This window comes from Brachyistius frenatus, unplaced genomic scaffold (genome assembly GCF_029030835.1).
Source record: "Brachyistius frenatus isolate BFR_SWC_R1_liver_20210118 unplaced genomic scaffold, ASM2903083v1 Contig_2, whole genome shotgun sequence".
NCBI classification, from domain to species: Eukaryota; Metazoa; Chordata; class Actinopteri; family Embiotocidae; genus Brachyistius; species Brachyistius frenatus.
In genome coordinates, this window is record NW_027210601.1 from 4,043,439 (window position 1) to 4,061,193 (window position 17,755).

Sequence of the window (17,755 nt, forward strand, 5' to 3'; positions counted from 1 at the left end):
GGTCATTTTGTGTGACTTTTGTGTAATTGTTGCTCAATTTACTGTCTTCACTTTTGTTTTCCTTCTTCTCCAGAGTGTCTAATAATGAGAAAAAGTTAGAAGCAGTCAGGAGTGGAGTACGAGCGATCTCTGTCTCGGGTAAGATACAAAATCCTGCACACGGACTCACAAATGGACTAGTTAAGGAGGAAGACGAGCACAGCTTGATAGCTTCCTCAACTACAATGGTCTTTCCATTTCCTACAACATCTGTCACTCATTTTTTTTCCACTTCATCTCGTTTTCTTCTCACTCTCGTCCTCTCCGTTTTTGCTTTCTTTTGTTTACTTCCTCCTTGCTTGTCTTTGGTCACATCTCCCTCTGCACTCACGCGCATCCATTCACTCTTCGTTTTTTCCCCCTCTCACACTCTGGTCCTCTGATTGGCTGAAGATCTAGTGACGTCGACACCTCCTAAGCCAACCAAGGCGCGGCGTTTCCTCCTCCCTTTTGTCTTCTGTTCAGATTCGCTGCCCAATGGTATCCTCGGCTCTCATTGGACAGTTAGTAAAGGAGCATATCCACAAAATTGTGATGTGGCAGTGAAAAAAAAAAAATCCTGATTTGATGATCATGCTTACTGGATAAGTTACTTAACTTAAAGGACACCCAGAGGGTGTGTAGAAAACCCACAGAGGAAGTCTACCACAGCACTGATGTGTGGGTTGTTCAGGTTTTGTTTTAGGTTCCTTGATTGATTTATAATACTCATTTAGTCCTGAAAGAGTTTAGACTCCAAATATTGACTCGGTTTTGATCCGCTGCATCACAATCTGAGTCATTTTAAAATATGCCCCTTTCTACTAAACTGTCTTTGTCCTTACTGCCTGTGTGCTTTGACTCATCTTCACACAATTGAACCACAATAACCAGTTATGTGTTGCTGCATATAACCATATGTTCCCTAAAAAGAAAGAGGTATCTCTTATGAAGCACAGAGATGGCTTTTTATTGCATTAATATTTGTTTGTTTTTTACTGATCAGTTACCAGTTTGTTTTTTTACCTCCCACTTATTAGCACAAGTATTCAGTTCTACCGACTGACAAAGGCTGCTGAACTAAAAGGGTTCTCTCGGAGCATGGTTTGCTGCTGACTCACATTTAGGTTATTTTGAGTCATTATTTTTCTATGTTTTGTGTCAGTTAATACAAAGCAAAGCAGCAAACCGTAACTCATGATAGTGAAGCCAAGTGGTCATAGAGGTCGTTTCACCAATAAAACGTCAAGGTTCAACCGCCAAGTTATGGGCCTTGTTAAAGTGTCCTCAAGCAACTGATCACGACCAGCTTGGTAATGTCGTTCTGTAGCTCTATTTGATTGTTTGTAAGCAATCACAGCAAGCAAGTGTAAGCATTTTATTCTGTGCTGCTACCAGACTTCTCTGTGCACACACAACGTTGATTGACATCCTAAATGGGTCAGTGAGTGACCTCGTGTCTCCATCTGTGGCGTTGGCAGCTGTTATCAGCAGTTAGCAGGACTGCTCAGAGAAAGTTGTGAATCTGGTTGGCAGCTGTTTTGTTGTTGAAAGTTTAACAACCATCTAAACTTTTCCTGCTGGAGGCTTCGTACGTGACCTGCAGGCTCACTTGACATTTCAGGTTTTTTTCGGTGAACTTCTGTGTGCCAGTAGAGCTCGCAGCAATAGTTTATTTAGTGTGGATATATATATTCAGTCTAAAATTTATCACTCGAGTTAAATTAGAGCATCAGTGTTCATGTTTAAAAAAAAAAAGAGTTAAAAATGAACAAAAACAATAGAAACCCCACTGAAACTTTGCTATCAGTTCCTCCTGCAGGTTTTGCGCTGCTCTAAGCCTCCCACACATGGGAAGGCTGAATATGTGAGAAACCTCAATCAGGTGTATCGAGTGTTGAGCATCCCAGCATGCTCGCATTGTTCAACTCAGCCGCACCCCCTGTCTGCTAACCATACAACTCTCACACAGAACGTACTTCGCTGAAGCGTCATATTTTGTCATGTTTTCTTGCACTCATTGTTTTCACGTTAATGTCTCTGCACAGCATTAATGGGAAAATGTTAACTTTAACCAAGCTTCTTTTTCCTTAAGATTTTGGTTCTTAACTAACTGCTCTGAGTGTTTGGCTCTGCGGATCCTGTGACAGCGCCCATGTTGTTTCCAGGCTTGTCATGCTCTAACCTCTCTCTTCTCTCTCCTTCTCTTCTCTTCTCCGCCTTCTGCTTTCCTCTCTCTCTCTCTCTCTCTCTCTCTCTCTCTCTCTCTCTCTCTCTCTCTCTCTCTCTCTCTCTCTCTCTCCTCGTTGCTGTCTCCATCTGTCGTCCTCCCTCCTCCTCTGCTGTCCCGTTTCCTGCATGCTCTCCCGGACCCTGCAGAGGATCTTAGCGGGGATGGTAAAGTTACGCTGTTGTTTATCAGTCTCTCTGTTGTTCTTTCTTTCTCGTCCGGCTCCACCAAACACACTGCACCCTCCTGGGAAAGGGGGAGCGTGTGTGTTGGTGTGTGGGTGGAAGTTTATGCATGCATTCCTACTTCTTAAACAATGGCGCCATATGTATATCTGCTTTATTATGTAAATGCAGTGAGATTTACATAATACAGAATGATTTGGAATTCAAGGATTATTCAGTTTATTGGAGACATAAATAAGCTTTAACAAGGCTTTTAGTAGCTAGAGAGCATACTGTTTTAGTGACGTGTTTTACGATGTTTGTGTGCTGGTGTCTTTGTCTATTTATGATTATTTTGAAAGCGGATTACCACAAAATAACCTCTAAATTTGAACAATGTCTGCTGTAAATCAGAAGAAGGATAAAAATTTAAAAAAAAAAAAATTAAATTCAGTGGTATTTTTCTTTAAGAGAACTTCTGCACCCGTTCTCTCTCTCTCTCTCTCTCTCTCTCTCTCTCTCTCTCTCTCTCTCTCTTCATGCACAGGCTTCACACACACATGCACGCAGCCACACACACACACACACACAAAATCATGCACACGTGTACTCACTCATATTCATGCACACACTTGTGCAGAGGCAGAGCGGAGTAGGGAGAGGTTTGCTGGATTCAGGAGCGGATGCATTCCTGGCTATAATGGGTTCACTAGATATCACACACACACACACACACACACACACACACACACACACACACACACACACACACACACACACACACACACACACACACACACACACACACACACACACACACACACACACACACACACACACAAACACACTGAAAGCAGAAATAGACAGAGTTAGACCAGTACAACTTAGAAATGGTCATTTCTTCAGAACATATCCCAAACCACATCGGACTGAATATGCAGTGATACAAACAATGGCCCTCCCAGCAAAACCTAACAAACTTGCCTCAATATATTTCTCGTTGTACAGGTCAGGAACATTTTTAGTGGCAACAAAGAAATTAGAAAAAGCTGGAAATTATATAAACGCTGGCAGTATTTCTTCTTCACACATATGGAAACAGTGATAAGCCTGGCTGGATAATAACAAAAACTTCATCACAGTTTTTGTCTCGGTAAAGTTTGCTTTATCAAATAAACAGTTACTGATTTGTTGTTTATGATCAGTTTCCTCAATAAAACACATTTACACGGCAGCAACAGACTAAGCAGAACTATTTTTTTTCTTTTTATTGTAGCTCATATGAAGATATTTTTAGAGACGCATTAAAGGCTTTCCTTTCCTCTCATGGGAAACATAAATCGTGCATAGCAATGGTTTAGTAAAACTCATGCCTGTTTGATTAAAAGTGTAACTTTTTCCAACCTCTTTTAGGGGCTATTATAGAAGTAAAGTAAAAAATAATGGGATACAGGGGGAAACAGCTAGCTTAACTCTGTCCAGAGAGCAGAGATGAAACATAAGAGATGGCCTAAACTGGTTTAGCCATAGAGAGAAACATTAGAGGAGCTGGTAGGCAGATTTTGTTTAATCTTCAGACAGAGTCAGAGCCGCTGTTTCTCTTATGTTTCCAGTGTTTATACTTAGCTAAGCTAACTGGCTTCCTCGCTGGAGCTTCTGCCATCTTCTGATCTAACTGTCAGCAAGAAAGCAAATAAACATATTTCCCAAAATGTCCAACTATTCCAGTTGTCAGTATAATTTAAACTAACAACCGTCCAGTGTACGAGTCAGCCTGCCTTATTTAAATGACTAAACGGCTAGCCAGTGGTTACTCGACATGTCAGACTTTAGAGGCGTTTAGAAAATCAGCCACAGGCTTCAGAAGAGGATTTCTGATAAATTTAGGGACACGTTTCCCAGAGAGCCTGATAAATCCCGAGCAGAGCTGCGAGGGGAACGTTCAGGACAGCAGATGTTTGACTCTTGTTTCCAACAGCTGAGTCTGCACACTGATTTTATTTTAAACACCACCATCTGGTGAGGATACACTAAGTCCATCTTTCCCTCTCTTTTTTCCTGTTGGCTCTCTTTTGTGCCCCCCCCCACCCTCTCTCTCTTTCTCTCTCTCTCTCTCTCTCTCTCTCTCTCTCTCTCTCTCTCCTCTCTCTCCCCTCTCTCTCTCTCTCTCTCTCTCTCTCTCTCTCTCTCTCGTTCTCTCACTGCCTATCTGTCAGATTCTGCACAGAGTTGAACCTAAACGCTACCATCTGCTAACACAACAGTCAGACCCAGTGTTTGTCTCTCTTCTCTGCTCTGTTTTTCAATTGGTTTCTCTTTCCTGTTCTATCTTTCCTTCTCTATCTGCCTCCCCTTTCGGTCTTTGTCTCCTCTTTTACTTTCCTTCCACTCCTCCTCCTCCTCCACCGCAGTAACTCCCTGCAATCCAGCTGCTCTCCCTCTCCCTCGCTCTCTCTCACTCACACACACACACACACACACACACACACACACACACACACACACACACACACACACACACACACACACACACACACACACACACACACACACACACACACACACACACACACACACACACACACACACACACACACACACACACACTCACTCTCTCTCTCACACACACACACACACACACACACACACACACACACACACACACACACACACACACACACACACACACACACACACACACACACACACACACACACACACACACACACAACACATGCTCAGCTGAAGCTCTCCGCCAAGTGTTTGTGCATATGAGGGAGAGAGCAGCAGAGAGAGAGAGGGAGAGCGAGGAGCTACATCGGTGTTGGTTTGCACAGGAGCTGTTGAAAGTTTGCTTCAATGCTTTCTTTTTAAGTTTGGTGTAGTTTTTTTTTTGTCTGTTTGAATGTGTATCAGGGAACCTTCGTGTCATAGTGGACACATGGTAAAGAAATCATGTACATGTGTGTCATGCTGTTTGTGTTACATGTGTGTGTGAACTCTTGCTTTTGTGTCTAATGTTACAGAGACTGATGACTATGCAGAGATAGTTGATGAAGAGGACACATACACCATGCCCTCCAGTAAGTCACTCATTCAGTCTTCTCCTTTGGCCTGACGCCTTGCCAGCTACATTTGTACTAAAGAATCGTCAAGACAACTGTAAAGTAACTTCTTCGCTGTTTAAACCTCTATCAAAATGCTAACCTTCTCAAACGAATGGTATTTTCTTCCTGCTACCTAATAATCTGAGTGCGGTGTGAATCAGTTCCAAGAAGCACACTCGCACAACGAACCAGAGCAGTTGCATTGAACCACATTTGGTTCGGCAGCAGATATCAAATTCAGGCCGGTTTCTTCGTCTTCTATAAACAGTAGAGGCTCTGGCTGGAAGCTACAACTCATACTGTATATGTGTGGTCAATGTAGATGCGTGTACATCTGTCAGATTCATTCATATGTTCCTCAAAAACCTTGAATGCGCTGGTACATTTGGCAGTAGTCCTGTAAGTAATGCTGGCTTTAGCCCTCTGTTCCAATACTTTTAATGTGGATGTTTTGGCCAGTACAAAGTACTTGTGTATTTGATTGCCGGGCCAACTTTGAAAATGGTGCGTGTTCTCCTTTTCCTCTCGCAGTCTTTTTCTATCGTTCTTTGTCTTGGTGTGTTTGCTTGCCTTCATTTCTGTGTACCTCTCCTTTTTTTTGGGGGGGGGGGGTGTCTTTCTTTGTGAACTTCCTAAAATCCGACTTTCAGCAGACTTCTGACATATTTTCCTACTCTGTGCCTGAGTCTGTGTGCGTGTTCATGTCAAACTGTCTGATATATGTATAAACTGAAGCTGTCGAATAGTAATAGCTGTAAAGCAAGCCGACTGTTTTTGTCATTTTTGGGCCAGTATCAGAACAGTTTTTTATGAACTAAACATCAGGTAAAGAGTGAAGTGGGTCAATTATTGCTGTCATTATACGTATGTGTGTATGTGTATGTGTGTGTGTGTGTGTGTGCTGTTGTTGTTGTTGTCTGGGCTATTTTCAATCTTAAAGCAGCTGTCTGGCTCTTCCCCTCTCTTCATCTCTCTTTCTTCCTCTTTCTCCCATCGCCAACACAGTGAGCTATGGAATAGTTGAAGGTAAAACTCCCTGTCTCTCATTCTGTCCCAGTGACATGCCTCGAGTTGTTCTCAGTATTTTTCTTTGCCAGGCTCTTTCTACATCCTTCTACGTCGTGTTTATATATTTGAGTACAGGAGCAGGTGTTTTTCCTTATTGACATCCCCCATTAAAGTCTAAAGGTGGGACGTAGTTACTTAATAATCCCATTTTAGAGTGGTTGGAAATCACCTTCGGAAGTTTTTCTTCACCATTAGTACCTGGCAAAGAAAGATACAAGATATGTTTGTTTTTGACTTGTGGCAGTTGGTGTTTTTGTAGACTGCAGTTCATCTAGATGAGTTCAGGTGCCGGGTCTGAGAGGGAGAGCGGATCTATAAACAAAGCAAGATGCTGCTTCATAAATAAGGTTTTGTTCAGACTGCGGGCAAATCAGATTTCTTTCTCAAATCAGATCTTTAGTACAGACTGTCCACACTGTTATTTGCAAGTGAGTGAATTTGGTGTGTCCAGACATCACCAACCTTATCTGCAAGGGTTGCTGTGGTAACGATGTACGCGTGGCTACACTTCATTTTGTCGTCTGTCCATCGACTGTCGTCGTCAACGTGTGTCACATTGCGAGTGACGCAAGAAATCCAACGTGAGCCAGCAGAGTGTTCCAGGTTGAGACGCATCTGTAGAAATGTGATTGGAATCGCATTTTAAACCACCTGAAAATGTGCTTTAGTTCTGATTTGCTATAATCGCATTTCATGTGGTCTTTTGCCGTCCACACTTTGAAAAATCGATCTGGTTCCAATCTGGATATGACAAAAAACTGATTTGGTCAGGAAGTCTGAACAAGATCTAAATTATTCAGAATTTTTGGAGCACAAAGTCTCTGCAGACCTCTGGAGACAAATAAGCTCGCAGCATTTGTGTTATTTATTGGCTCTGTTCTCGTTGCACCATGCTGTTGATATCTTTATTCTGTCTTTTGATTCATGGTCCTGGTTGTTTCCAATCACTGTGGGTTATTTTATGTTTGAAGCAATTATTAAAAGTGAATTGCTGTATGGATTAATTGCAGTAAATCTTTGTGATGGAATGTGTTTTGGTTGGGTCGGGTATCCGTGAAAATGTCGGTTGAGTCAAAAGTGCAGAGCTTAGAAGATGATTAAACTTTTACAGGATAAATTCCTGATAGTCAACTTCCTGTATAAACCTCTTGAACTCAGTTTTCAGTCCATTTTTACTGCCGCTGGCTGGCAGCTGACATTAATACACCTTTGCAGAAATGTTTCCTGACCTTTTTAACAAGGCAGAAATGTTGATAGCACATAAATGCCAAAAGTTAAAATGTCAAAGCATGTGGTTGTCGGTCTCTTTCAAATTCTTTTGGATACACTCACTGAGTATAAAACGGTTCCTGCAGACTCAGAGGATGTTGAATACAGCGCAGATTCAGTGCATCAATTCAGCTCTTTTGAAAGTGTCATTGGTAAGACCTACATGCAGGCACAGTGGTTTAGAAATGGGCTCAAGATGTTTACTTGCACCAAGCCCTCCAGGTTATCTCCTTCAATCATCTTTATCAGAACTACTTGTGTACATGTTTCCCTGCAGCCTCCTTTTCACTGCGTCGGTACAAGAGACAGCAATGAGTGCATGTTTTGAACTTTATATTTATCTGTTAAATGGATTTACTGTATGTCGGTGTGTGTGTGTGTAAGTCTGTGTTGCAGAGTGCATGTCAAGTACACGTTGATCTAGTTACATGATGGTGACATTGAATCTACACACTTTGGTGTATATTGTTAATGATCCAGGGGATGAAGTTTACCTTTAAAGGACGATAACTTAAATGCCAGAAAGTTAGAAATCATTTCAAATTTTGTTAAAAGCTTTTCTGTGATTAATAACAATGACTCGACCCCATCCCAATATATTTTTGTCCTGCCAAGTCCCATCCATGTGGTCTAAGAGAAGCATGTCAACTGTAATAGGACCTTTCCAGTAAATGAAAAAAAGCAGGTAACTTTACCCTATCTTACTTTTCCCACTTGTTTGGTCTGCTCTTTTCTTGTCCTCCCTCTCAGCGCGGGACTATGAGATCCAGAGGGACAGGATAGAGTTAGGCCGCTGCATTGGAGAGGGTCAGTTTGGCGACGTGCACCAAGGAGTCTACGACAGTCCAGTATGTAGAAATACACACATGCAAAGGCACACGATTTGTATATACATTAAATAACGCTGTAGACATATGTTTGACAAAAAGATTGTTTGTGATTTCAACCAACTTCCTGCTGTAACATCTATAATCGGCTGACTTGGATACTCTGTGTTGTGCAGGACAAACCGCCTCTACCTGTCGCCATTAAGACCTGTAAGAACTGTACCTCAGACAGTGTCAGAGAGAAGTTCCTACAAGAAGCATGTAAGACCTCCATGTGTGTGTGTGTGTGTGTGTGTGTGTGTGTCAACTCTGCTGCCCCTCATAGATAATCAGTTTGTAAATGCTGAGTGTGTGTTTTCCTTGCAGTGACCATGCGTCAGTTTGACCACCCTAACATTGTGAAGCTGATCGGAGTGATCACAGAGAACCCAGTGTGGATCATCATGGAGCTCTGTACTCTTGGAGAGGTACACCAGAGGCTGTGTGTGTGTGTGTGTGTGTGTGTGTGTGTGTGTGTGTGTGTGTGTGTGTGTGTGTGTGTGTGTGTGTGTGTGTGTGTGTGTGTGTGTGTGTGTGTGTGTGTGTGAGAGAGAGTGTGTCATTTCATGTCGTTGTGAGGGGATAAATAAAAACATGTACCATCCTGTATGTCAAACCGTGCCTCTGTTATGACCGTCCCGTGTTTCTATCCGTCGTTCTCCGTCTGCAGCTGCGGTCGTTCCTCCAGGTGAGGAAGTACAGTCTCGACTTGGCCACGCTCATTCTGTTTGCCTACCAGCTCAGTACAGCGCTGGCCTATCTGGAGAGCAAACGCTTCGTACACAGGTAAACAGCTCACGCACACTCAGAGAGAAAAAAAAAATAGACAGACAGCCTGAGGAATAACTGTGGGATCTGATTATTTGACGACATACTGAATTTAGATTATGATTAACATTATCACAGCTCATACTGGAGGTCTAACTAATAAACAAGTGCAGTTTCAAGAGATTTTGTAATCCTAAAATGACTAAGGAAGACAATATTATGTGACACTCTGCACTTAAATTACTCCCCCATTTACTTTGTCTTTAATTCAATTTTAACAGGCAGTTAGTAGTGAGCAGTAAACCAAGATTTGAGACACTTATGAATCATCATTATTTTGCATCATCACAGACAGGTGCAGTGTTATATAACTATAATTTTCACATATATCAAAAGGTGAAGGTTGCAAAAGAAATAATTCGTAATTGGGTCACAACATTTTTTATAAGATGCTTTTGCAATCCAGACTCAAATATAACCTTGGAGAGAGTCGAGTATGCTCCTTGCAGCAAACAGAGAAAGGTTTTCTGACACAGCCATGGAGTTTCACAGTACACCTCTCATGCTCTTTGATTTACTGTGTAAAAAAAAAAAATTCACATGTTACACATGTTGTGTTAATGTAGTAGGATTCAGGCCTAATCACAGCCATTGTTTTGTTTTATAGGGACATAGCAGCGCGCAATGTGTTGGTCTCCTCAGTCGACTGTGTGATGCTCGGAGACTTTGGTCTGTCACGATACATGGAGGACAGCTCTTACTACAAAGGTAATGAGACACCTTCACACACAGCTTTATGATGATATTGATTCAGTCATATTTTAAATGTATCCGAGACAGTTTTTATGAATGATGTGTACACTTAAATGCAGTACACAGTAGTTTGTTTGTTTTACTGCAGTCTTCTGCTTTTAATAGATAATAATACAGTGAGCAGTGCTGACCTGAGGTCTGTCAGTATTCCCAGTTCCAATAATGTTTCCAGTTTTATGTCCAACACAGTTTTTTTCTAGCTGCCAGTACTTTAGCACCATCTGCTGGTGACATCAGGCTACAGCACTCACCTATTCAGCCTGTTCTATATATTTAAATCAAATTTCTTCCTCTGGTTTAAACTCATCAGTTGCCTATTGACTGAGTTTTGAATTTTATGTAGATGTAAAAAAAAAAAACATTTGGTGCTTCGATGATAATCTGAACTCTGCAGGTGATTTTTATGGATCCATGTTTGTGTGTCTCAGCTTCTAAAGGTAAACTTCCTATTAAATGGATGGCTCCTGAATCCATCAACTTCAGGAGATTCACATCTGCCAGTGACGTCTGGATGTTTGGTGAGTTATGGTGACGTTTGATTTGTACATCAACTGAGAAATGTTTCTCTAGTGTCGCATTTCTTTCTGCTCCCATCTCATTCAAGTGTGTCTGTTTGTACTTTATGTCGATATTATCTATTATTGGAGGTGACATTTCTCTCACCTTCTTTCGTAAACATCTCTGCCTGTGTTTGTCTTTGTCTGTAGGTGTGTGTATGTGGGAGATCTTGATGTACGGCATCAAGCCCTTCCAGGGGGTGAAGAACAATGACGTGATTGGCAGGATAGAGAACGGCGAGCGGCTGGCTATGCCTCCTCAGTGTCCGCCCACACTCTACAGTTTGATGACCAAGTGTTGGTCGTACGACCCCAGCAAGAGACCGCGGTTCACCGAACTCAAAACACAACTCAGGTGAAAAAAAAAAAAAAAAAAAAAAGGGGTTTGAATATCTATTTTGCTAAATGCCATTTTACTATTATTATCATATAGTGAATAGTGCAACATCCAGTATTTGTAACGACCTCTGTATTTCACATTGTGGTGTTTTTGCCTTTAAAGTTGCCGTGTGTAATATTTTTCCTCATCAGTATATCAAGTAAATATCAATACTGCAAATCTACTACGATCTCAATAGAGATTAAAAGATGATATGGATTAAGGTGGCTCAAAGTGTTGTGTTTCAGCTTGTTATTCGCAAAAAGAGTTTTCTGATTACTGTTCAAATTCTTAAATCCCTATTTTCCAGCCCCACCCGTGATGTTTTGGTGTCATTATCATAAATTGCAATCTATGCCAAAAGGGTTTTTCCAGTGAATTAAATTTCTTCCAATCATAAAGATTAATGGACAGTTTACTTCACGTGTCCCCAAGAGACATGTTTGATTTCTGTTTTTTGTGTGCTGAAATACATGAAAAATTAGAAGGGATTTCAGTTTCAATCTGTCCCCCTGTCAAGTATCCCACCTACTAAAATAAATAAAATGTTCTGTCTGCCACTGTTCTGATTTCTGTAGCACCATTCTGGAGGAAGAGAAGCTTCAACAAGAGGAGAGACTTCGAATGGAGATGAGGCGACAAGTCACAGTTTCCTGGGACTCTGGTGGTTCTGATGAAGCACCGCCAAAAGTGAGAATCAAACATTGTTGATGCTTGATCGGGGTTTTTCTCTCTCTGTTTCCTCGCTGTTTTTGTATTTCAGTACAAATGTTTGGCACGGCTGATTAACACACACAAATGGTTATCTCTCTTTTTCTAGCCTAGTAGACCCGGTTACCCCAGTCCTCGCTCCAGTGAAGGCTTCTTCTCCAGCCCCCAACACAACCACTTCCCGGTAAGCCACCACACACACACACACACACACACACACACACACACACACACACACACACACACACACACACACACACACACACACACACATCTTTAGCAATGAGGAAACTGGGCTCCTCTGTTCGTTCTCATTCACCATGGCAGCAGCAGTGTTTTCCTCTGACTCTCAGAGGTTTCAGGCTGTAACAGCTGCACTCCGCAGTGGTACAGAAAAAGATGGAGGAATTCAGGTGGCACTTATATTCAACTTTATGATCAAACATGGTGTAACCTAACAGCATCTTTTAATAAAGAAACCACTGCTTGTACTTGTTCAGGAAAGATCCTGAGATAACCAGTGTTGGGCTATTTGGTTATCTGGCTTTTCAGATGGATAGAAATTTTGTCAGTTTCAAGAAATTGGGAAAGTTTGCATGAAAAAAAGACTGTCGAGCTGAAATACTATACAGTTCTCTTGTTTTCCTAAAATCATGTAAGGACTTGTCTGGAACAAGTTTCTAAATGAATCCATAAATTATACACTGGAAAAGTCACCTTGTATAAATCATCCTTTGACGTATCAAAAGGATGTCTGTCTCTGAAAGTCCCGGGTCATAACCATCAACCCAATAAAGTCAGTGTTTAGTCTGGATTAACTCAGAGGACAGATTGTCAGACAGACATGTGTCAAAGTCAGAAAGAGAAATGTGAAGGCAGAGAAAACGAGAGAGACTTCCAGCGCAGTTATTCCTCTCCTCATAAACCGAGCAGACAGCAGGCATTTCCTGTAGTGCTAAAAGCCACACACGCACGCACGCACACACACACACACACACACACACACACACACACACACACACACACACACACACACACACACACACACACACACACACACACACACACACACACACACACACACACACACAAACACACACAAATCAAAGTCACTCTCCAGCTCTTATGGCAGTAAGCTGCTCTCTCTCCCGTCCTTATAAGGAGTGAGTAATTCAAACTGCTACTCAAGTCCATCTTGATCATATCATAGGTTAGAATAACATGTATGTATTTTGGTATGTATCACACACCAGGCTGAGAAAAGCGCCCTAAAAAGGCTTCTTGAATTCTGTGAGGGCGGGTGCCGTCATCTTCATATCATGGTTTGTTATTATCCATGATTTATTTATTGGGATCAGCAGCTTTATTTCACAATTACTCCTTTATTACTCACTGTGATTATTTTATCAGGCAGCGCTTTCCGTGTGTGTTCTATATGATAAACTCGATAAACTTTAGCGAACAGCCATAAGAAATAGCGAAGAAAGTCAACATTTGTTATTCCTCCTTTATTTGCATGTTATATTTTTTTGTTGGTTTTCTTATTATATCAGTGTATTGCTTTCTATGGATCGTTTCAGCCCTCAGATTTCCCTGTCCCTGGTTTTGTGCTATGCCGTACAAATGCCAAGAAAAAGCAAGTATGGAAAAGAATGAGGACTTTGCACTCTGTGTTCATTCCTCCATCATTAATCATTTGTATTGTCCTCTCTGGCTGTTCCTGTATTTCTCTCCATCTGTTCACCTCTAGCCATCAGCCCATGGGGGTGCAGGAGGAGTTGGAGGCAGCTACCCTCCTGCTGATTCCTGGAATCAGCACAGACCTGAACATACTGCACTGTGGAGCCCGAACATGGAGGTGCACGCGCGTACACACACACACACACACACACACACACACACACACACACACACACACACACACACACACACACACACACACACACACACACACACACACACACACACACACACACACACACACACACACACACACACACAACAGGGAAACCTACTGAAATTACATAAATTCAAATTTATCCCTTCAAATATATCTAGTAGCCCATGTATTTGACATGGTCCATCGTCATGGCAAAGTTTGAGCAATCATACGAGACACCTCAACTTTTTAACATCTTGAAGTGAAGAAAAGCAATTTATGAGAGCAAAAATTCCCATTTAACCACTTGTGTTTTCTGCAGGATGGTGGATGTGTCGGCCAGGCGATGATGGAGGAGAGGTTAATGATGCAGCAGCAACAGATGGAGGACGACCAGCGGTGGCTGGAGCAGGAGGAGAGCTTCATGGTAATTCAAATGCATGAACACGGAGTTATTTATATGTAAGCTACTTCACTTTTTATCCCTGGACTGTTTTCTAATTATAAGCAAAGCACCTCCTCTGGTATCAACCCTCGAGGTCGAGCTGGTGTTTGTGGGTATGGGTCCTGAAGAGACTTTGCACTTGCCACCTCCATTGTAGAGAGTTAGGGAACCAAAACAGCATAAATAGCAGTAAGCAGTCTGCATGCATGCTAGAGAAAGCAATAGCAAATTGGAAAGGTTATCCAGTTATCTAGCACTGTTGTCAGAATGGTCAGTTTTCTGTCGTGGCGTTTTAAAACAGAAAATCAATATGTGGTTAGATATTAAAACAAAGAACCGAACTCACTGTCTTACATTAAAAACATAAAATTAAAAAACGCTTTCTGACTGCAAACGACAGGATGGGTCAACAAAAAAATACAACAAATTTGTAAAAAATAAAATGTTGCCCTAAATCATTACTTCTTCCACTCAGTTAAAATCTCTTCATGTGCATTGTTGTTGCCAGATGAGCTGCAGAAAATATTTTTCAGATCTTTGAACTGGCTCAGTTGTGCGTGTGTCTCATCAGACGCGGAAACATCCCCCAAAAGGAGCCAAAACACTGCTTTACCAAAACAAGTCTGTTTTTCTTCTCTCTTCAGGTCAGATTGTTTCTTCTCTCACTTTGAGGGGCTGCTTTCAGGTTTGAGCCAAATGTAGGGTGCGTTGAAGGACAGAAAGAGTGCAGGAAAAAAGCACACATCAGTCATGTCCCCCTTTTTTTTTTTTTTTTTTTTTTACTATCTTCGAGATGTCTGGTCAGCTTGCCATGATTGAAGTGCATATTTATTGCTTCATAGAACAGGACATCTGTCAGGGCAGACCAGGCAGACTAAATTGCTGATATCTTATTTAACTAGATTATTTCTAGGCTGTGGAAGTGGACAAAAGAGGAAAACATTAGGTGGCTAAAAAACTAAGCAGACCTGCCTCATGATCCAAACTTGGAGCTTGCTGCTCGGAGGTTGTAAAAATTTTAACTCGAACACAAAAATAGTGGGGAGGAGGAGAATGTCGCCTAAAATAGTTGGACAATGGCAGGTTTATACCAGCTTTCTTCATTCAAAATGGAGGGAAAAATAGTTATTTACTTTTAACCTTCCCGGAAATACAACAGAATAAGATATTTTACCAGACATCTTCTGACATAAAAACGATCCTGCTGCTTCCTTGTGATCTGTTATCTGTAAATCTATTTGAATGTTGTAAATTTCCCATTATATGCCACTGCAGATTTGAAAAAGTTAGCTTTAAAATTGAAATCATATATGCTTTTGCAGAATAAAACCCTTTGAGAAACAATGAGATTGTTTTTCAAAGAATCAACAGAGGCAGATGTAGGTTGTAACTGATCCGAATACATGAGTAGTGACAAGATGATGAAATATCAATGAACCTTCATGACAAATTGCAGTTTTTGTATAATGTGTGTGCGCTGTGGCTTTTTTTTTTCCGAAGATCTTTCTTAAAACACATTTTGCAGGAGAATCCGAGTGAGAGGAGCTGTAATGTATTTTTGGGGGGGACAAGTGGGATTTTTAGGGATGGATGAAGCTTAATGGAGCTTAATTGAGACAGAATGAGTGCTGAAATATTATACGGAGTAAAATTAGAGGAAACTTTGTGATTAATGAGTGTAGAATCAACAGGAGAGTCAAAGAAAGAAGAGAAAAGCAAAGAGGACAGAGGTAGGGAGAAAGGAAGTGGGATTGGCAAGAGGAATGGAGAGGGAGGAACGAGCAAGGAGTTAACCATCAGAGGGAAAGAGAGGGAGAAGCACAGAGATGGAAAGAGTGGGAGGGAGAGGAACAGAGAGGAGAGTGAGGCAGTTGGATCTTTTCTCTCCAGGATTTTGTCTCTGGCTCAGTGGAGCTTTTCCTTCTCTGGAAAAACTTTCTCTTTCCCCTCTTCCTCCCCCTCCATTCTTCTCAGTTTTTCTCTCTTTCTCCGGACATTCCTCCGTGCCGTCTCCCAGTTTCTCCGTCCTTCATTCCTAATTTTCTTTTAAATAGTTTCTCTCTCTATGCATTGAGCTGTTCCATCTTCCATCTCTGGCTATTATACTAATTTCCGCCCACCTTTCGATGGCCTCCACTCTCTGCGTTCCTCCTCCCGTCGTCTTCAGCCTCTACTCTCCCAGGATGCATCTCTTCAAGGCGTGCTTCACCAAAACGGTACTGACAGAGCAGGAGCTGGAGTTATACTTGGTTTTAGCAGTGCAGAAGTGGAGGAAGTTTTGTAATATCAACGGATGCTTCAGTTGTGAAGCTATCTGTGTGAAAAGGATGGTGTTTGTGTACTTGATGATGATGTTGACTTTCAGGGGTAGTGTAGGTGGAACGATTACTGCAGGTGGTCGTCATTGATGGAATTTAAGTTCTGCAAAAAGATTTTGCTGGTTCAGTTGTAAATGTTTCTCTTGAAAGGTGGTGTTTGGTCAGGAAATAGAAGCTGTTTTTTTTTTTTTTTGTTTTTTTCATTTCCATAACCTGCAGGTGACTGCGAAACTGAATATACTCGGGTTTTTTTTTTTTTTTTTTTTTTATCATATTTGTCTCGTTGTCAATACCCAAAGCTTTTTGATGGGAATCTTTTAAAAACAAGATTGGAAATCAAAGTCAGAAGGTTATTTTATTACTATACCACCTGCATATGTTTTTTTAAATGTATGCTTTGATTTAGTGTTATGTTAAAGTTTTTTTTTTTTTTTGTCTTCCCTGCAGAAGGCAGAGTCCAGGAACAGCAGGGGAAGCATCGACAGAGAGGATGGCACACTACAAGCACCGGTCAGTCACTCTGGGTGTACAGATACCAATATGAACATTTTGTCGTTAACTTCCATTGAAAGTAGATTCGCCTGTGGTTTGTTGAGCTGCAAGGAAGTTAAACGGACTTTTCTGTCGCGGACACTCAGATCTTGATGGATTGAGGAATGCTGAGAGGTGAAATTTAGTTTGTCAAATGCTGGCAAGTCTAAGAAAGAGAGAAAGTGACGTAGCGGTAGCAGAGATTTTAGCAAAAGCAGAGAAAGACTTAAAAGACGGGGAACCAGAGGAAGGCAGAAGGAATGCATTCAGTCCAAACGACAGACAGAGGGAGAAGAAGACAAAGTATTTCTGTCTGTGTGCCATGAAGGGCACTGCCTACATACCAACCACTAGACCACAGAGGACTCATGGGAACTTTAAACCCAGAAGCACTGCAAATGTACTGCAAACGAGGGTCAGAATATCCTCAGCTTCAGCTTGATCGTGTTGCTGTAGCAGAAAAGTGACGTTGCATGTCACAATTCTCGATGTGTAAAAGCAGCTTTGACCGTGGTGGAATATTTTCCAATATTTATCTCGTATAAACAGAATTATATTTACTTTTTTGCTGATGTTTATTCTCTTAATGAAAGAGTTTGTCTTTTAATGACCTCTTGTATGTGTTTGTGTCT

At 41.5% G+C, this 17,755-nt stretch overlaps 1 protein-coding gene across 9 annotated transcripts in view; it reads left to right on the plus strand.

Annotated features, from left to right (window-relative positions):
• The window catches only part of LOC138618563 (focal adhesion kinase 1-like), a 60,467-nt gene that overhangs the window by 37,721 nt on the left and 4,991 nt on the right, over positions 1 to 17,755 (plus strand). For 4 of the 9 annotated variants that reach the window (XM_069694451.1, XM_069694459.1, XM_069694406.1 and 1 more), the window contains 17 exons: positions 74 to 138; positions 433 to 519; positions 2,398 to 2,415; positions 5,439 to 5,495; positions 6,525 to 6,545; positions 8,607 to 8,704; positions 8,860 to 8,944; positions 9,050 to 9,150; positions 9,393 to 9,508; positions 10,158 to 10,258; positions 10,732 to 10,821; positions 11,011 to 11,215; positions 11,818 to 11,929; positions 12,060 to 12,134; positions 13,701 to 13,808; positions 14,152 to 14,256; positions 17,040 to 17,102. In XM_069694451.1, coding sequence (XP_069550552.1) covers positions 74 to 138; positions 433 to 519; positions 2,398 to 2,415; positions 5,439 to 5,495; positions 6,525 to 6,545; positions 8,607 to 8,704; positions 8,860 to 8,944; positions 9,050 to 9,150; positions 9,393 to 9,508; positions 10,158 to 10,258; positions 10,732 to 10,821; positions 11,011 to 11,215; positions 11,818 to 11,929; positions 12,060 to 12,134; positions 13,701 to 13,808; positions 14,152 to 14,256; positions 17,040 to 17,102 — 1,507 coding nt within the window. The remainder of the gene's footprint in view (positions 1 to 73; positions 139 to 432; positions 520 to 2,397; positions 2,416 to 5,438; positions 5,496 to 6,524; positions 6,546 to 8,606; positions 8,705 to 8,859; positions 8,945 to 9,049; positions 9,151 to 9,392; positions 9,509 to 10,157; positions 10,259 to 10,731; positions 10,822 to 11,010; positions 11,216 to 11,817; positions 11,930 to 12,059; positions 12,135 to 13,700; positions 13,809 to 14,151; positions 14,257 to 17,039; positions 17,103 to 17,755) is intronic. The other 5 variants (XM_069694398.1, XM_069694414.1, XM_069694432.1 and 2 more) reach the window with 5 other exon arrangements.